The sequence below is a fragment of the Symphalangus syndactylus genome, chromosome 17 (genome assembly GCF_028878055.3).
Source record: "Symphalangus syndactylus isolate Jambi chromosome 17, NHGRI_mSymSyn1-v2.1_pri, whole genome shotgun sequence".
Taxonomy (NCBI): domain Eukaryota; kingdom Metazoa; phylum Chordata; class Mammalia; order Primates; family Hylobatidae; genus Symphalangus; species Symphalangus syndactylus.
Genome location: NC_072439.2, coordinates 53,176,780 through 53,198,052, shown reverse-complemented (window position 1 = coordinate 53,198,052; position 21,273 = coordinate 53,176,780). Strand labels below are relative to the sequence as shown.

The 21,273-nt window shown below is 35.4% G+C and overlaps 2 protein-coding genes across 14 annotated transcripts in view; one reads left to right on the top strand and one right to left on the bottom strand.

The window, feature by feature from the left end:
* P2RY12 (purinergic receptor P2Y12) overlaps positions 1-15,127 on the top strand; it is a 47,332-nt gene extending 32,205 nt beyond the window's left edge. For 2 of the 5 annotated variants that reach the window (XM_055251295.2, XM_063620256.1), the window contains exons 2-3: positions 11,227-11,391; positions 13,123-15,127. In XM_055251295.2, coding sequence (XP_055107270.1) covers positions 13,137-14,165 — 1,029 coding nt within the window. In that variant the 5' untranslated portion in view covers positions 11,227-11,391; positions 13,123-13,136 and the 3' untranslated portion in view covers positions 14,166-15,127. Of the gene's footprint in view, positions 1-2,451; positions 2,640-8,243; positions 8,367-10,808; positions 11,392-13,122 lie in introns of those variants that run through there. The other 3 variants (XM_055251296.2, XM_063620255.1, XM_063620254.1) reach the window with 3 other exon arrangements.
* The window catches only part of MED12L (mediator complex subunit 12L), a 344,195-nt gene that overhangs the window by 83,896 nt on the left and 239,026 nt on the right, over positions 1-21,273 (bottom strand). For all 9 annotated transcript variants that reach the window (XM_055250839.2, XM_063620247.1, XM_063620245.1 and 6 more), the window contains one exon: positions 2,232-2,379. In XM_055250839.2, the coding sequence (XP_055106814.2) occupies positions 2,232-2,379 (148 nt within the window). The remainder of the gene's footprint in view (positions 1-2,231; positions 2,380-21,273) is intronic.

Genomic DNA, 21,273 nt, shown 5'->3' with positions numbered 1-21,273 from the left:
CATCCCAAATTAACAACTTTCTGGTTAAGGAACTTTATCTAAAATGAAAGAAAGTCAAAAATCCCCTCCCAACGATGTGGTTCCACAGATGATATTTCTATTTACTGATAAAGGTTGAGGATCCCTATTCTGAGAATCCAAAATCTGAAATTCTCCAAAATATGAAACTTTGAGTGCAGACATAATGCTACAAGTAGAAAATTCCACACTTGATCTCATGTGACAGGTCACAGTCAAAATGTAGACACACAACACAGTTTATTAAGCATCTCCAAGAGAAAAATAAAATTACTTTCAGGGTATATATATAAAGTGTATATGAAACATAAATGAGTTTCATGTTTAGACTTGGGTCTCATCCCCAAGATTTCTCATTATATATGCAAATATTCAAAAATGTGAAAATATCCAAAATCCAAAACCCTTCTGGTCCCAAGCACTTCATATAAGGAATACTTAACCTGTTTCTCAAAAGGCAGCACAGAACAACAATGTTTTTCGCTTTGTGAGTTCATATGCTAGAATTGCCTATTTGAGGGACTGCTACAAAGACAGGACAAACTGTAGTGTGGCATTAAAAAGCTGTGAAGGAAGTTAGTAGGCTCAACAGAAAAGGATACCACATTGCTTCCTTCCCCTTCCCATACTCCTCAGCCTTCTAAAAAATTCCGCAGGATCTGGAAAGACCCTCTAAAAATAATTTAAATAAAATATGTATTACTGAACCTCCTGAAGGAAATACTGACTCCCCCCCACCCCATTTACAAGTATACCAAAAAGTAGTTTTAAATATTCTTTGCTAGCTAGTTTCAGGGCTTCTAAATTCAATCTTCTAAACACAACTGTTTCCTCTTTTCTCTAAGACACAGAAAACACCAAAACAACAGATAAACAGTTTTCTTAGACAGAGCACTTTCTTTTTTCAAGCTCAATAATGACATGTCAACAAGAAGGTTTCATTTCCCTTCCACAACTCTTGGTTGCTTCCTCAGAGAGCTGAGGTATTTCAAAGTCCTTAACCGGGAATGGAAGGGAGTTAAGGAAGGTGATGCGAATAGCAGGAAGGATAACTTTCCCACTGTGTTCTGAGGACTATCACCTCTGATATCAGATACCCAGAATGCCATATGCAGACGGAAACACATTGCCTCTTGTACCATGTTTCTGCATGTGCATCATGATTGACCAGGAAGAAAGAGAACCTATCCGCATTATTAAGATCTGTATTTTTCTCTAGTAAAGATCTAGGGTGGACAAATTCTAGCAAATTATCCTGCTGAAGTCTAAGAGCTGGATCTCCTGTGAAGAGTCCATAAAAAAGTGTATGTACTATAGAACAGTAGGGCTCCTAGAGGTGGTTTATACCATGTGCAGGAAGAATGTTGTTTACATAGGGTAAACACAAACTTTCTTTTTCCTTCTGTGATTTAAGTATTAGAGAAATAAACACCAGTGGTGGTAGCAGGATACCTAATGATATTTTTAAAATAATTTGATTGCCTAATGAAATAAACAAACCTTAAAAAGAATAATTAGGCAAACGTGAAGTGGATAATTACAAAATTCCAATTATGCAATGTGGTGATACAACATAAAGGCACAGCTTCACTGTAAAAACTATGTCAAAAGGATGAGGAAAGAGCATTCCAACTAAAGAAGACATTATAGAGCAAAGATCAAATTTTCTTTTATTTGAAATCATTTGGAGATATAGGTAGTCATCACTACCTACTGCAATTATTTTTCTCAATAATGTAAGAAAAGATGAGCAAATATGCTGTCATGATTTTCAATTAACATGCAAATGTGAGTGCCCCAGAACAAAAACTAACCACAAGCTTGGAAAATTATGGTAAAGAAACAGAGAAATGGATCTCTTCCAGACTAAGGGTTTTCAACTCATTCTTCAGTACTTCATTTATTACTACTACAGAAAATTTGAGAAGTATACCAAAAATCAGAATAAATTACCTACACCTACCTGTGGATTATAGTATTTTAATACAATAATATTTAATATTAATACCTTGTATTACTATTTTAATACAAGAGTTACTATAAATGGAAACAAGGCTTTAAAATTTAAATGTGCTTGTTCACATTTCAATGTGAGAGTCATTCTGGAGGGGAAACGCTCTGTTGACAGTGACATAGAACACTTTGATAAAGACTGTGCTCAGAGGGAAGGCAAAAGGCAATACAATGGGAGTAAATGCATTAAGGTTCTTTACCCCCTGTCTCTGTGGTGCTCTTCTTGTTTAGAATTTTCAGGATATCTTTGGTAATCTTCTTCAGCTGATGCCTTGCTTCATCACGCTCTTTGCCGACTCCATAGAGAAGGATTGTGCGCTGGTTACATTCATGACTTGAAGATTCATCCTGAAAAACAGAAAATGCATTCTGAAACTCTTGTCTGCAGGGGTGGGGTTGCATTTCATATCCCTGAAATGCACTGACCACAGCACCTCCATGCTGCCTTGCGGTGGTGGCATCCCGCCCTGCCTTCAATTCACCTCAACCTCCACTGGCAACACCCTTGTTTTTCCAGTTTGGAACTTGCTAAGGTTATAAAAAAAAAAAAAAGTGTCAACTGACCTGAAGTCTTAATAGAAGCACTTGATGTGGGCGTACCCTACAAAGTAAGTTTTGGCTATTGAAAAACTTTTCATTGTTTAAAATTGAACATGGTATTAATTTCACATCCTGTAACATACTGTCTAGTCATATTTTTCCCTTAAGGAAAATGTTATCTCTTCATAAGCCTGGTTTTATATATAGCAATAGCAAATATTTACATTTAGGGAAAAATATCTTGCTAGGATCCTCAAACACCTTCATAAAAAATATTCCTGGACAGGGTGCAGTGGCTCGTGTCTGTAATCCCAGTGCTTTGGGAGGCCAAGGTGGGAGGATCTCTTGAGGACAGGAGTTCAAGACCAGCCTGGAAAAGAGCGAGACTTCATCTCTACAAAACTACATATATTCCATTTATTTCCAATATGACTGTGTGAGATATATGTATATTTATTTCCAAAAGACAAAACAATAAAGCGTGTAGGTGTCACTAGGTGTGAGGCAAACAGCTGAAAATGCAAACATGTTCTGACATCACCACTCTTCCCTTCTGGACCACCTCTCCACCACTACCCCATAGGCACAGTGAATCCAAGCACCATTTTTTTCCCACGTGGGAAAGAAATTTAGTCACAGCATAACGAAAGCATATGCACACCACTGAACACATTCCTCAGCCAAAGTAACAGAGTCCAGGATGTGCCTTCTCTTGTGCCTGGCTCTGAATCTTTCTATAGCAATTTCTCTCTTGGATTTTATAATCTTCCATTTTCTTAGAAAATGTCCAAATCTATCCTTTGGTAAACCTCCTTTTCTTACTCTATGTATATTTTTGCCCTTGGCAAGCACTTATCCTTCCCAATAGCATCCATCTTATCCTAAGGAGCTTATATGAGAAAAGAATTCCTCATAGAGAAAACAAACTGCACTGTGTTCCTAATTAGCAGTGGCAGCAACAAAGAACAAAAACCTCAGACTAGGAGAAGTCCAATGTTTGATCTGGAATACTTCATGTGTACTCTGCACAAAGTAGCATATTGCTTCTGCAGCGTTAAACCAAGAGCCTGTTTTTCTCTCTCCAATTCCGTTACTCGGCTCTCAGTCTTTGTGTTGGTCTTTCTCAGGAACACACTTGCCACTGCTTCCCATTGCACTGGTTCCTTTTTTATTATACATTACAAGAAATAAACATTTATATGCCCTGCCAATCCATCTATTCCCCACCCCCAAATGATTCTTAATATTTCAGGTGTTCAAATTTGCCTCCAAAAAAAAAAAAAAAGAAGCAGCTAGGAGCAAGTTTCTCTTAGAAGCTGTTCTTAATATCCTGAGTACCTCTCCCAAATTTTCAAAACATATTCCCAATCATAGGATACAAATGGCATAAGCAGTGATCCCTAGAGCTGGCTGCGCATCTGAATGAGCTGAGCTGCTTGCTAATTTCCCATTTTCGTTGTTGCTACAGAGAATTACTGATATATTTCTTTTTTTTTTTTTTTTTTTTTTTTTTTGGTCTGGTGGGTTGTGTACATATGAACCCTAGGAAGGAAACAGGGGGGCACTAAGAAAATTATGAAAAATGAAGGCAGTGCCAGTCACGTGCTTTGGCAATTGTTTTCAGTTAACAGCATATATCAAATGGTCCTAATGTAAATGTCCATGTGATGACTTTAGCACAGTTATTCAGTAACTGTTTATAGAATATCTATTTAAGGCAAGACAAAATGCTAGGAGCCCTGAAAAAATACAAGGATAAATGATTCCTGTCTTCAAGAAGCACAGATTCAATGTCATCAAAGCAGTATTTACAGACCTAGAAGTCCAAAGAGGGGTGGTGAAGGAAAGTATCCTAGAAAGAGCCACATGCTCCTCACAATCGCACAGGATCACTATGGCCCCAAATTTACCAATAATAGCCCAAGCTTCAGGTAAGAGAGCTGTGACTGCATGCTGGTTGTGCTACTTGCCAGGTCCATGATCTCGAATAATAAACCTTCCTAAACCTCTGATTCTTCCTCTGAAAAATGGGGTAACATCCCTTCCTTCCAAGGTTTTTGTGAGAAAACCTGGAATAAAGCGTGTAAAATGCTTCAAAGCATAATGGACAGTGTTCACTACTGTTAATTCACATGCTAGACTTCTACTCCTCCCCTGCACATCCCCCACACCCACACTGAACTGCATTACTCAACATTTCACCAAGACTCTAGGGCACTTCCTCCCTTTGCTGTTGCTCGTCCTTACACCTAAAATACTCTCATAGCTGCAATTTCACTTGCTGAAATGCTATGTACAAATACAGTGTCAGTTCCCTCACTCTGTCACTCCAGTTTATTGAAAACCTCCCCACAGAAAGAGTAAGGAGGGGAAGTAGACTTTGGAGCATTTATTACAGTATAATTCACTTATTTTCTAGGTATTTGTTTAATGTCTGTCTTCCTCATTAGTGTGTAAATTTTGTGGAAGACTCCATGCCTGTTTTTTTCATTTTTATAATCTCCTTAATAGGAAATGAGTTAGCATTTAATGTTTGTTGAACATACTAAATACAAAATAAGCGGACTAATGAACAAATATATAGCTAAAGGAATAGGGCAGAGATGAAGATAAGGAGAAAAACTAGTTTTGTAGGAAACTTTACCTGATGATTAAGTGTTGGGAAAAATGAAGGGGAGATGTGAGAGACAAAGCTAGAGTAAAAAAGTGTGTAGGGTGAACTAAGTTTTAGTGGTGGGAATGAAGACTAAGAAGCAAAATGAAGAGGTATCTGAGAAGTTAGGAAAGGATCAGGTTTTGAACCCAAGGAGTAAATGTGCATCTCATTGGACTTCGAGATGTATCCACTAGTTAAAATCTATTTATAATGTATAATAATAAATAGTATTGTTTATATTACCAAATAATTATTAAATAATCTATTTACAATGTATAAAAAATACATTAATACATTATAACAGCAAGGTACTTCTGAATTTACATGTAATTGCAAGGAATTTGAAGGGTAGGTAGAAATGTGTAAATGTCCAGTAATTGGTTTGATATGGGCCTAACACAACAGAGGTGACAGCTCAGGAATAAGGGCAGTATGTCAAGTCCTGGGAGGGGTGCAAAACCTTCACATTATGTTTAGGGAAGAAGGGCTAAGAGAGCTGAGATGGTGAGGGGGGAAATAAGCCAGCAAATGGGGCACATACACGCTCCTTAATTAACAAGATACTATAATTCGGGGTCACACAAGTCAGGGGAGGGGATATGTAAGAAAGAGTGTCACATATATATACTTTATATATATATATAAAGTATATATATACTTTATATATATAAAGTATATATATATACTTTATATATATTTATATAATTTATATATATTTATATATATTTATATATTTATATATACTTTATATATATTTATATAATTTATATATATTTATATATATTTATATATTTATATATACTTTATATATATATACACTTTATATATACAAAGTATATATTTATATATACTTTATATATACAAAGTGTATATATAACTTGGACAACGTCCAGTGAGGTTAAGAAGTCACAATGGATGTGACCTCTTACTTGTTTACTGAAAAACCATGTGTGAACCTCAAAAGAGAAGTTTCTCTAAAGTGGCAGGGCACAAAGCTAGGAAACAAGGAGTTGAAGTAAGAGGTGATGACGAAATGGTGAAGATAGGGAAGTGACCCACATTTACCAGGAGTTGGACATGAAGAACAACAGCTTGAGAGGAAAGAAAGCATCATGAAGATCATCAAAAAATTCTTGTTTCAGACCTATCTTTCAAATAAACAAATTTCCATAGTAGAAATCGAGATTGGGGAACAGATAACCGATGATAAAGGACATATGAGACAATGGCCTTTTAGCTGGATTAATATGGAAAGAAAGAAAGGAACATCTTTCTACTTGACCATAGGAAAGAAAAGAGAATTAGTGAAAATAAAAAGACATTTTGAGGTGAAGAAGACACTTAAGAAGCTCAAATCGTTCCTTGGCCTTGATATGCTTGGGGAGTTGGGCCAAGGAACAAAGTCATGAGTTGAGAATGCGGGGATAAAACTGAAAGTAGCATGTAGTGAGGTGGAAAAGAATCACTGCTCAACCTCTATACGGGATGTAAAGACAGTATCCCTTTCTTACCATGAATATTTTCAGGGAACTCATGATAGGTGTTATCATAGTAGTCTTCAAATAGGACAGGCAGAGGCATTTTAGAAGCTACTATTTTTCAAGAGCCTACAAGATTTGTTTACATCAGTTTTTTATACAAGTAGAAAATGTAGGCTGGGCATGGTGGCTCACATCTATAATCCTAGCACTTTGGGAGGCCGAGGTGGAGGATCACCTGAGGTCAGGAGTTCGAGACCAGCCTGGCCAACACAGGAAAGCTCCATCTCTACTAAAAATACAAAAACTAGCCAGGCGTGGTGGTGGGTGCCTGTAATTTCAGCTACTTGGGAGGCTGAGGCAGGAAAATCGCTTGAACTTGGGAGGCAGAGGTTGCAGTGAGCCGAGATCGTGCCATTGCACTCCAGCCTGGGTGACAAGAGCGAAACTCGGTCTCAAAAAAAAAGAAAAAAGAAAGAAAACGTAGAAGCCTTCAAATAGCAATTTATGACAAATGAGAATAAAGTCAACCTAAGAAAATATACCAAATATTTTCAAAAGTATCAATGATCTCTGCTCTTTAAACTTGGTGTTTAAACACCCTTAAGTTGCACAGTTTTAAGTAATATTAACAATCTGAGATAAGCACCCAAAAATTACTCGTTTATTCCCTCAAGGATACAGTTGTTGGACAAGGAAAAGCATCAACTGGAGAGTCTATTACAGGAGATGTCAGGCCACCTCTTTTATTCTAGTCCACTTGCTGCTGTTGAATTGAATGTGTCACCTCCCATGTAAACTAAGTTCTAAAAATCTTGTCCTTTAGATCAATTACTTTCTTTCTCCAGATATTATCTCATACTCACAGAAATTTAATAGATGAAGAAACTAGAAGCATGCATGCCCAAAACCCTGGCAGGCTTGTTGTACTACACGAATTAAAATATGTCTCTTGAGCCAAATGTCCTTAGAAAGAAGAAATGGAGTTAATGGAATTGAGGTCCGCTCTAATTCATCTTTATTTCTTTAAAATAACTGATTAGAAATTTTGCCAAAATGTGTGTGTGTTGACAAAGATGTGATAATGATGGTAAGATGATCTGAGCTGTGTATTATCCTTTCACCTTATTCACATTTTCTGATATTTCAGCAATGATTCAATTATCATAAAATTTTAAAATTACTAATGTCCTTAAAGAAAAATGAAAAAGATCTCACTCAGAATGCGCTTCCTTTCTTCCAAACACTAATAAAAAACAGATGAAGTGGATATAATTGTCCTTCTGATAAAACAAAATATGGCACTTCATACTTCCCAGTACTTCCTAATTTTTACATGTTCTACTTCAAATGCAAATCCAGTATATATCCGGAAGTAAATTGCACATAGCAACCTATCACGTCTCTAAGAAAAGCAGTAAAAATCAGTCTTTAGAAACGATAAATGCATTTGGTTAAAATTTTTAGCTTATTAAATAACTCTTAAAAGATGCCTCAAAACACTATTTCTTTCAGCTGAATCTTTCAATATACCACGTTATTTTGTTTGGAATAAAACAAGTTCATATAAATGTTCCATCAGGAATAAGCTTCGAGCCTGGGAGGAAGAATGGGTGTGCACATGGATGAGGAAACTGTTACAGGAATGAAGAAATTAACAGGTTTTTTTTAAAATAATTAGTAACTATACATAGAGTATATTTTCTGTAAATCAAGAAAATAGGAGGCTGATTTAACTAGATTTGTATATGAAATCTTTGTTCTACACAGCTTATAGTCCACAGTATGACTGATATTTGTATATATACTAGTCCTCTACCTACAAGCAAAACACTTAAGACTGGGATGTCAGATAACTAGGTCACAAAAGACGGCATTCTTTTTTGCGAAATATTTCAATGCCCAAGACTCGTTATTTTTGGAACCTGTTGATATCTAACCTAAATTTCTATATTCCAATGGATAAAGCCAAGCTAGCAGACATGACTATGCACTGCTTTAAAACACATACCCTCAAACAAAATATTAATGTCAAAATGACCACATTTAGAATCAGAGACCACTGGAACTAAAACAGCCTAAGAGCTAATCAAATGTCATAATTATATCTCTATCCTCCTGCCCAGTTCCAAAAGACTACAGGTTTCAGAGTAATCCCATTTGAAGCAAACATTTTCAGATGAGCAGACTACCTTTAGTAGACTTGGTAAAATAAACAAACCAATTAAGCCACTTAAAAGTAAAAATTCTGTTCATTTTTCTAACTCATTCAATTATACAAAATAACCAAATCAACCAAAGTTAGCTCTGTTCCCAACACTAACACAAATAACTACAAACTGTATGTGTTGATGTTATTTACTAATGAGAGATTAAAGTATATATAACTTGCTCTGCTTCTATTCACATGAAAATATACTTCTGTAACTGAGATACTTTTCACTTAAAGATTTTAGTCACTTTCAGCATTAAGTGGTCTAACTGGCAGCCTTCCTCCAATGAAAAAATGTTATCAGAGGTGGTTTGTAAATAGGTATGTGGTTGTGAGTTAAAAATCAGAGGAAAGATAAAGTTAATTTAGATCAAGAACTGAAGCCCTTCTTTTATCCCTCAAATCTCTACTGTTAGCCCTTCTAGAGGTTTAGAAATATAAATTCTCAATAAGGTAGTATGACTTAAGTATCCTGAATTAGAAATATGGCAGATTGATTTGTTAAAAATAATCATCATTTTCTTGAATAAGCCTTGTTTCATTTGATGGTCTTAGAGAAAGCATCATAAACATCCTTTAGCATTTACAATTTGCTGTAAAGGTGAGTATGGTCCTTACTTTATTGAAAGACATACAACCATCCCACATGAGATTCACTTCTCACTACTGGGCCTCGGTGGGAGAGGAGTTGAGGAGAGGGTGTCATAGGGAAGATTCTCAGGTACAGAAATTCACAAATACAGATTCTAGGACTAACTACACAGCACAGGTCAGAATGGGGTCTCCATTTAACTTCACTGCTCTGCTCCTCAGTTCCCCTCATCCAGAGACTGAGGATGATACGTGTACCTCAGAGAACAGCTGAGATAATAAAGTGAGTTAATTCATGACAGTGTAAGAAATTAAATATTGACAATTATTATTTGAAGTATATACAGCATAAAAGCTCTTTTCAAAATTTTGAGACTCCAACAAATAAGGAAGGCTAAGATTTGTTTACAAGTCGTATTTAAAAATAACAATACAACCCTTTCCAAGAGTTTAATATCAAACCAATCCCTTTAAGATGACCAACATTTGGGGATTATTACGTGTCTGAAATGACTGATATTAATAGCCTCAAGTTCTAAACGGCAACAAAATTCTTGTTCCATTTAAATCAGTGGTCCTCACATTTGAGTGTATCAAGCATCAATGCAAGGCTCACTAAAATACAGATGCAGGGTGGGGCACCCCAGAGTTTTTGATTCACTCAGCTAGACTGGTGCCCAAAAATGTGCATTTCTAGCAAGTTCCCAAGTGATGCAGAGCTGCTGCTCTGCACTATGAAAACCAATGAAGATATTTAACATGTAAAGACACAAATACTCAAAACGCAGAAGAAACAACCAAAACATGTGTTCACAGCAAAGGCACCACCACAAATGATTTCCACTGATAACAGAAGGACACTGCAGTTTGAGACACCGGGGGGTGTGTTTCTGCAAAGCAATACTTACATAAAGTTAAAGCAGCAAAACACTTTGCTCTTCAATCTCACCCCTAACATATTTTTTGCCCTTCTGGTTTCAAAGTTAAGTAACTGTAAATAATTGTGATATGAGGATGCCTTAATTTAACGTTATATTTTCCCAAAAACTCAAAATTAGGTAAAGAAACAAAAAAAAATTGTTTTATTTAAATTCTATTCAAGAAAAGCATGAACGACACTGTATATAATAAGCCTGGCAATGGATACAATCACTTTTCTAATGTAATTTTGGAATCTGCTAATTTATAATAGAAGGAAGCTGTTTCACCTACAAAGGAGTTAATCAAACACAGGTTTAAAATAATGACATTATTAACCAAGGAAAAAACAAAGGGCCAGAGACTCAACATCCCTAGCCAGCACGCATTTTGAGTTAATGTAATTACTTGCTAGAAGAAAATACATCACCCAGTGTTGTACACAATATATTTCAGATAAATTAACCACCCAAGAAAGCAAGCTTAAAATCTTCTCCAGGAAGCAGACTTCGAAGGCTTGATCTCAACTTGGATTTATCATTTGCATAGAAAATAGCCATAACTCGAAGTTATAAATCATCAACTCTATAGCAGGTTTCAGTAAAAAGCCGCAAGATTTTAAATTGCTTTTTAAAAGATGACTTCTCCGCCATCCTCATCCCACATTTCCTGAGAAATAAAAGCAGAAGTCCTAAAAGAGGACAGATAGAAATTCAGTGTCTGCATAGCTTTGAGTCCAGTGTTTGAAGACAATCTCTGATTGTGAAGCCCTCTCTTTCTCTCCTTCTATTTCTCTCTAGAACACTCAAGACTTTACTGATGAAAACTCAGGAAATTCTCTATCACAAAGAGGTTTGGCAACCAAACTAAGACATTAAAAGGAAAATACCAGATGCCACTCTGCAGGTTGCAATAACTGCTACTTACTGGATACGTTCAAACCCTCCAGAATCAACAGTTATCAGGTAATGTTATTTCTACAAGTACTTGACAAATATATGTATTTACACTCTGATACGTGTGTACATTTTTTCCAAGTTTCTCTTAAAATTGTAAACCTTAATAACTATCAATCCAAGCATGTATTTGGACCTAAAATTAAAATTAAAATAGAAGTCTAATTAATGATGTCAGAGACAATTGTTTAGTCTCTTCATTAAGAAAAATTATACAAAGCATAGAAATAAAATATAAATGGTCTTAGTTACTTTGCCTCAAGTATAAAATGAGATTTAAATACAGATAAAGGGAGCTGAAATTCTCAATGTCAAGAATACTTGTTAAATAACTTACAGACTACACAAAATGTATATTCACAAAGTCGAATTTCCAAAACTGTCAGGGATGAACTAAGACCACACAGCAGTAGCAGGGAAGATTAAAATCAGTGATCTTGTATTACAAAACATTAGGTTTTGTTTAGCATTATTTTAAAGCGCTAAATAGGTGAGGAGATGCTGAAAATTGAAGCCATACTGTGAGAACATGATTCTTAATTGTTTTCCTTCCAGAATTAAGGAGAGAAAGGAATTCCATGGACATTTTGGGGAATTTAAGGGCTACATTCATTTATCTAAATATCTTTTACACTAAAGTTATTTTTTAAAATTTGTTATTTGTACTTTCAATATATCTGATTATTAAGAATATTTTATACAGAATCAATTTCATTTATCTCTGGTGAAATAAAAAGATTACAAAAGTCATTTCAAACTTCTAAGATGTAGATGCCATATAGCATATTCGAGTCACTTGTTAGTTTTCTTTATAGCTGCCTATTGTGGTAATAACCTATATTTTATTTTAGCTACCATTACACACTCCATAAATCTGGAAAGTATGCCCTGTTTTGAGGAATGCCAACTCATGACCACATATACACAGGCCATCTCTGTCTCTTATTTGTTTTTTACTGTTTTAAAATTTACACTGAATGATATTCAAGAAAATGTATGCAGCAACTTCAAAACACTGAGCAAAGTTGGAAATAAGATGCACATGGGTTAAAATATTTGAAGCCGAATAATGAATCTCCACAAGGCCAATTTTTGAATGAGTGACTGAGCAATATAGAGGCAGGAATATCTTCCAAATATAAAGAAAAAAGGTTCAACTTTTTTTTTTTTACTGATTCAGTATTTTATTCAATAAGTTTCCCAAGAGTAATTTACACCAATTTCTTCCCCCTTTTTATTACTTTAGGATTCTAACAGGCAATTATCCATCAGTTGTCTCTCAACTGTTTTGACGGTACTACAGTAAAAGAAGCTCAGAAATAAGGACGTTGGGGGAAAAGTGACTGTGAATAGAAACCAAAAAGCTAAAAGGCATGGAGGAGAAGCTAGAGAAGAGTAAAGCACAGCCCCATTATTTCTCTTCTAGCTTTTGCATATAAATATGAGTGAGCTCTAAGTCAAAATGTGCTTTAAGAGGCAAACATTCAACAAATAAAAAAATACTAAGCATCTATAACTTCACATATTGTACTTCAGATCATTTCTTTTCAGCAGAGATGCAATATTTGCTGCAATGAAGTATTTTGGGATTCGGTTTTCTGTGTTCATACTAACTAGTACAATGAAGATGAGAAAACTCAACTTTTAGAGGAGGCTGTGTCCAAAAAAGTTACACACAGAGATAACAGCAATAATAACTACCTTAGGCTGAAAATAACCATCCTCTCTTTTGTTCTCTAGGTAACCAACAAGAAATGCAAGCCATCAACAACCTCACCTCTGCGCCTGGGAACACCAGTCTGTGCACCAGAGACTACAAAATCACCCAGGTCCTCTTCCCACTGCTCTACACTGTCCTGTTTTTTGTTGGACTTATCACAAATGGCCTGGCGATGAGGATTTTCTTTCAAATCCGGAGTAAATCAAACTTTATTATTTTTCTTAAGAACACAGTCATTTCTGATCTTCTCATGATTCTGACTTTTCCATTCAAAATTCTTAGTGATGCCAAACTGGGAACAGGACCACTGAGAACTTTTGTGTGTCAAGTTACCTCCGTCATATTTTATTTCACAATGTATATCAGTATTTCATTCCTGGGACTGATAACTATCGATCGCTACCAGAAGACCACCAGGCCATTTAAAACATCCAACCCCAAAAATCTCTTGGCGGCTAAGATTCTCTCTGTTGTCATCTGGGCATTCATGTTCTTACTCTCTTTGCCTAACATGATTCTGACCAACAGGCAGCCGAGAGACAAGAATGTGAAGAAATGCTCTTTCCTTAAATCGGAGTTCGGTCTAGTCTGGCATGAAATAGTAAATTACATCTGTCAAGTCATTTTCTGGATTAATTTCTTAATTGTTATTGTATGTTATACACTCATTACAAAAGAACTATACCGGTCATATGTAAGAACGAGGGGTGTAGGTAAAGTCCCCAGGAAAAAGGTGAACGTCAAAGTTTTCATTATCATTGCTGTATTCTTTATTTGTTTTGTTCCTTTCCATTTTGCCCGAATTCCTTACACCCTGAGCCAAACCCGGGATGTCTTTGACTGCACCGCTGAAAATACTCTGTTCTATGTGAAAGAGAGCACTCTGTGGTTAACTTCCTTAAATGCATGCCTGGATCCGTTCATCTATTTTTTCCTTTGCAAGTCCTTCAGAAATTCCTTGATAAGTATGCTGAAGTGCCCCAATTCTGCAACATCTCTGTCCCAGGACAATAGGAAAAAAGAACAGGATGGTGGAGACCCAAATGAAGAGACTCCAATGTAAACAAATTAACTGAGGAAATATTTCAATCTCTTTGTGTTCAGAACTAGTTAAAGCAAAGTGCTAAGTAAAAATATTAAGTGACGAAGAAGCAACTAAGTTAATAATAATGACTCTTAAAACAAGTAATAGAAGATTACAAAAGCAATTTTCATTTACCTTTCCAGTATGAAAAGCTATCTTAAAATATAGAAAACTGATCTAACCTGTAGCTGTATTAGTAGCAAAACAAATGTCATGCTGCATGCAAAACTACACAGAATTCATGTTTTGCAGAGTTTTGCCAAAATGAGTAGTCATATAATATTTACTGTAATTTTTAAAATACATTATTGCTCACAATTTTATTTTTTCATAATCAACTAAGGAAGAATGATCAATTGGATATAATCTTCTTACCAAAAATGATAGTTAAAATGTATATATATCCTAGTCCCCTATCCAAATCCTGACCTATTGGGATACTTATAAAAATTTAAGTGGGATACGCAAAGAATAATAACTATTAACTTTAATTATTAGCAAAAACCTAAGGGATTTAAACTAATTGAAACTGTATTTGATTGGACTTAATTTTTTTATGTTTATTTAGAAGATAAAGATTTAAAGAAGACCTTTACAATAAAGAGAAGAAATATCAAAGTCATTAAAATAAGGAGTTACTTTTATGACATTCTAATACTAAAAAATATAGAAATATTTCCTTAATTCTAGAGAAACTAGTTTTACTAATTTTTTATAACTTCAATAATACCATCATTGACACTTACCTTTATTAATTAGCTTCTAGAAAATAGCCGCTAATTAGGTTAATGAACATTTTACCTTAGTGAAAAAAATTAATTAAATATGATTACAAAGTTGCACAGCATAACTACTGACAGAAAAGTGATTGATCTGTTTGTAATTACCTGTTTGTATTGGTGTGTATAAAATACAAAATTTACATTAAACTCTAAATCATTCTTTGTTGTAAATTCTTTGTTCAAAGATATTAGATACCATGCTCACCATACCACATACAACTACATCAAATCCATTTAAGAAAGAATTAATGCCAACACTTTTATTACATGTTATTGTGCAAAGTCTCTTCTGAAGATGACATCTTATTTCAATAAGTTCAAATGTAAATGATAAAACAGGTCAGACTTATAACATGCAGTCTAATTCTACACAAGGCATATTCTCTATTTTAACATAAACAAAACATATAACACATGTGGAAGTTTACATCACTTATCTCTATTTTTTATGATCCTCAGAGGTGACTCTCAAACAGAGGGAGGAACAGACCTCAATATCTGAATATAATGCCAGAAGAAATAAAAGGGTGTATTGTTGTATAAAGTTCACTGAACTTTAATAATAATCACCTTTATTGAAACCCTCTACAACCTCTGCTGAGTTCTATTTCAATACGAAGCTGAACTTATTTAACTACTAAGTGGTATTTATTTCCAACCAGCCACATTTCCTTCTCCGGCACCACTAACAGTGAGCACTTAGTGTCAGTGGAGATACAGAGACAGTTCATATAGTATATAGCCTATATACTGCTGGGATAAACAGCAGTAACAATTTCTGCTATGTAGACTAATACAGTTCACTCTAAAATCATATGCATAAATTTATATGTTCTACAGGAATACCAGGATATTTGAGGTAGAAGATAATCTAGAGATCAACTAATCTAACCTTCTTCTTTTGCATATAACAAAAATGAAAGGCAGACTCATCCCTCCACCCATTCAAGTCGGGGTAGAGCATGGATTGAAACTGACTACTTCACAGTGTCATGGAGGTCAGATGTTGGGAGACTACAGAGTGGACACAAACTACCCCACAAATCTTTGTCACTGAGATGACAATTTCCATAAGAGATGAAATAAACAGAAATGCTAATAGTAATATGGTATTTTAGTAAAAATAACTGAAAGTATTTGAAATTACCTATGTTTTATGGGTATGTATATATGCCATGGAAATTTTACATGAAACTCTAAAATCACACTTTGCTGGGATTTCTTTGATCAGAGACCTTAGACATCATATACTCCTACATCAAACTAAACCCATTCAAAAACAGTGTGAGAGTCAGTATTTATAGAGTGATCATTATACATAAAACATGCCATTATCTCTAGCTTTTGGCATATTAATACACATATTAACCCCACATTTCACAGTAAGTTTTATTTTTTTTAATGAAGCCAAATTCTGTAGACTCAGGTCCAGACGTGAAAAGTTCAAAAGATGAGACAACAAAATGTAGTCTTGCCCACAGCCTCAGTGGCTTACAAGTCCTAGAGGTAGTGGTTATTGACAGTTTTTCTCAGTGGTTTCTTACAGAAAAGGTCTGAAGCAGGTGTTGGCAAACTATAGCCCACAAGCCAAATCCCAGCCCACTGCCTATTTTTGTACCTTGGGATTTAGGAATGTTTTGTTTTCATTTTTGTTTTTAATTGTTATGGATACATAATAACTGTACATATTTATGGGAGTAGAATGACAGTTACCAGAGAGTCATGGGGAAGGAGGAGATAAAGAGGGACTGGTAAATGAGTACAAAAATACAGTTAGTGAGAAGGAATAATACCTAGTGTTCCATAGCACAATAGGGTGACTACAGTTAAAAATAATGTATTGTATATTTCAAAGTAACTCAAAGAGTGGTTCCTAACAGAAAGAAATGAATGCCTGAGGTGATGATGGATATCCCAGTTACCCTGATTTGACCATTACACATTGTGTACTTACATAAAATATCACGTGTACCCCTTTTCAAATGTTTGTGAGGAAAAAAATCAAATGAATAAAGTTTCATGCCGAATGAAATTTATATGAAATTCGAATTTCAATGTCCATAAATAAGGTTTTATTGGAATACAACTATTCAGGTTTTATCCATGGCTGCTTTCATGCTATGACAGAGCTGAGTTGCTATGATGTAGACTGCATGGCTCACAAAACCTAAGTATTTTCTAACTGGCTCTATAAAAAAAAGAAGACTGGGGGACCTGGCGCAGTGGCTCACACCTGTAATCCCAGTACTTTGGGAGGCCGAGGCAGGCAGATCACTTGAGGCCAGGAGTTTGAGACCAGCCTGGCCAACATGGTGAAGCCCTGTCTCTACTAAAAAAATAAAAATTAGCTGGGCGTGGTGGCGGGCACCTGTAGTCCCAGCTATGCAGGAGGCTGAGGCAGGAGAATCGCTTGAACACAGAAGGTTGCAGTGAGCCGAGATTGAGCCACTGCACTCCAGCCTGGGCAACAGAGTGCGACTCCATCTCTAAATAAATAAACAAATAAAAATTAAAAAAGAAGACTGCTTCCCCCTGGACCAGTACTTTAAAAACAGGCGGAAAAAAACCTTTTACAAAAAACAAAACAAACAAACAAAAAAATACAACTCTCTTTTTGTACCTAGGTGTTTCAATCATTTTGCACTGAAGACATCTGATCACTGTTCACTGCCAACACTCAAGGTGTGATTACAATACTGCCAGTGGGAACTAAAGATGTGGAAATGCACTTAATAATCAATAGGTAGTGAGAAACCGCCTTTTTTTTTTTTTTAAATGGGGCAAGAGCATGAAAAGGCAATTTCCAGGAGAAATAGAAATGGCAAAAAAAAAAAAAAAAGAAAAAACACATAACATCATCAATAAGGAAATAAATTTATATTTATATAACATGGCTTTTTCACTTATAGATTTCAAATTAATTTAAAAGATTTTTTTTCTTTTTTTTGAGATAGAGTCTTGTTCTGTCACACAGGCTGGAGTGCAGTGACATGATATCGGCTCACTGCAACCTCCACCTCTCGGGTTCAAGCAATTCTCTGCCTCAGCCTCCTGAGTAGCTGGGATTACAGGCACCCGCCACCATGCCTGGCTAATTTTCGTATTTTTAGTAGAGACGGGGTTTCACCATCTTGGCCAGGCTGGTCTTGGACTCCTGACCTCATGATCCACCCACCTTGGCCTCCCAAAGTGCTAGGATTACAGGCGTGAGCCACCATGCCCGGCCGAGAATCCCACTCTTAATTGAACAATAAATTGGTACAATCTTTCTGGAAAACTATTTGAAAATATTATTTAACATTTTGACAAATAACTTTTTCCTAGAAGGACTGAGCCAATAATCCTTCTTCTAGGAAACTTCCTACAAACATGCTAGAAAAAATGCTCAAAAATATATGGACACATACATGCTCTACAGCATTGTTTTTAATAGAGAAAAACTATTATTGTAAACTAACTACATGCCCATCAGTCACAGCTTAACTATGGTAAATTTATGTAGCATAACTGATTTTAAATTTGATTGGCAAGTCGTTAGAGAAATGCAGATCAAAGCCACAATGAGACATCATCTCACACCAGTTAAAATGGCTAACATTTAAAAGTCAAAAAATAACAGACACTGGTAAGGCTGTGGAGAGAAGGGAACACTTATGCACTACTGGTGGGAAAGTAAATTAGTTCAGCCACTGTGGAAAGCAGTTTGGCTTTTCTCAAAGGACTTAAAACAGAATTACCATTCAACCCAGCAATCCCATGACCGGGTATATACATAAAGGAATAGGCATTATTCTATCCTAGAGACACATGCATGTGTATGTTCATCACAGCACTATTCACAAAAGCAAAGACACAGAAGCAACCTAAATTCTCATCATTGGTAGACTGGATAAAGAAAATGTGGTACATATACACCATGAAATACTATGCAGCCACACAAAAGAAAGAGATCGTGTCCTTTGCAACAACATGGATGAAGCTGGAGGCCATTATTCTAAGCAAACTAACACAGGAACAGGAAACCAAATACCAGATGTTGTCACTTATAAGTGGGAGCTAAACACTGAATTCATATGGACGAAAAGAAGGAAACAACGAACACCAGGGCCTACATTGAGGGTGGTGGGTGGGAGGAGGGTAAGGACTGAAAAACTACCTATCCGGTACTATGCTTATTACCTGGGTGACAAAAAAATCTGTATACCAAACCCCTACAAAACACAATTTACCTATGTAACAAACCTGCACATGTACCCCTGAACCTAAAATAAAGTTAAAAAAAAATCATGTCAGTCTACATGTACTAACATGGAATGAAAACAAAAATCCAATATATAAATAAATGTAAATATATTTGTACACATATATTGGCATGTATATGTATTAACTTTCACTTTCTACTATATATGTTTGTATTTCAATTTTTAAACATATAATTTCCTTTTATAATAAAAATGTGAAATATTAAATGTTCCAAATAGCAGTGAATTTATTTCCTATCTCTAGTTACATGTAGATATTTTCTACTATTGTTCTTACTCAGAAAAATAGATTGCTATATTAATAAAAAGTATAACTTATTTCAGCTTATTATTACCACTTGTGGTTTACCACTTTTAGTCTTGTATGGAATTTTTAAAACAATTTCACATAATCTGAGAAAGTACCATGGTATACTTTGATGGGAAGTAAAAGTCTTTTCTAAGAGTATAGAAGTATAGGAGTTCCTACTTCAATTTTCATCCCAAATGAAAGCAAATACTTCCTCATCTTTTCACATATTATTTATATGGTACTGGGCCTTGGACTGTCAATTTTGATCCAACTGAGAAATCTCAAATGAGACTACAAATGGAAATAGTAGTTTATTCCTATCTGGCTAGAGAATGATTTCTGTGACTTTTCATTTTATCTTCTTTTTATCCCTTCTGATCACACTGCTTTCACTCAATTTACATTGGCATAAAGTTTCACAAGTCCATTAAACATTGTGGCTGATTGTTTCCTTCTCACACATCAGGAACTTCCAGCTCAAAAACTCCAGAATTTGGCAAACAATTCCACTGTCACCCTATCTATGGCTTACTGGGAGGCAGAGGAGTGAGACAGGTTCCAAGCATGGGCTCTGGAACCAGACCGACTGTGTGACTTTACGGCAGATTTGGGTTGCATGATTTGGGGAAAATGGCTTAACTTCTGCATTTCCTTTTTTCTCAACTCTAAAAATGGGACCAATCTCTGGGGACTGTTAAGGATTAAATAAGATAATATAATCACTTAAAACAGCATAGCTAGTGTGACTTTACTGATTTTTAACTACATTTCCTTAGAGCCCTATAGGATCTTAAACGTTTAGTTTACTCCCATTTGATAGGCTCCTAGCTTCTGGGATCTTTCACTGTATCTTCTTTGATTCTTCTCTCCTTTCATGAGACATCACCATATGTATGCACAACATTCCAATTTTCTTTCAATTTCATTTAACAAGAAACTCACATGATACCTACCACATGACAGACATTATTCTAAGCACTGGTGAATGTTCACTCATTTTATTCTTTTAACAACACTGTAAAGCAAATACTATTATTTATTTTTATTGTAAAGATAAGGCAACCATTTCATAGTGGGCATAAGCAGCTTGCCTAAGGTCACAAGAAAAGAAAGAATTGGAAAAAGGAATTGAGCCCAGGCACTCTGGCGCCTAAACATTCTGCTGAGCAGTTTCTCAGCTGTGTCTTCAAGGGCAAAAGGCCTCCCCAGCAGGCAATAGTGCTGCTGTGAACTAAGGAAAAATCAGCTAATACATAAGAAGCACAAACACACAGAAATGAATGATCTATTGGATATTTACTATGGTCAAACACTTTGACATCTACCACATTTAAGAGAATCTATTTCCATAACTCTAGAAACAGGCACCGTAAGTCAGTTCCTCTTTGGAAAGTTTCCCACACTTCAGTGTTTTGAAATTTGACCAAGAAGTGATTTCCAGTTTTCAGATTGTGAAATTATCCTGCACAGAATTTATCTTGCTTAAAGAAAAACTATTTCAGATCTTCCTTTAGATTATGGATTTGGGGCTATAGGAAAATTTACAATTAATTTTGTAGGTTAAATTTCTCTACTTAAGAAATAAAGGATTTTTGTCCTCTGCTGAAGCAAACAAAAAGATATACATTTATGTTTAAGACATACATGTATGTTCTATTACGTTAATGAAATCTTGAATCTATACTCCCAAGGATTAATTTATTTCAATCAAAGAGAAATTTTTCAAACTGTGCCATTATTGGGTAGTCTAA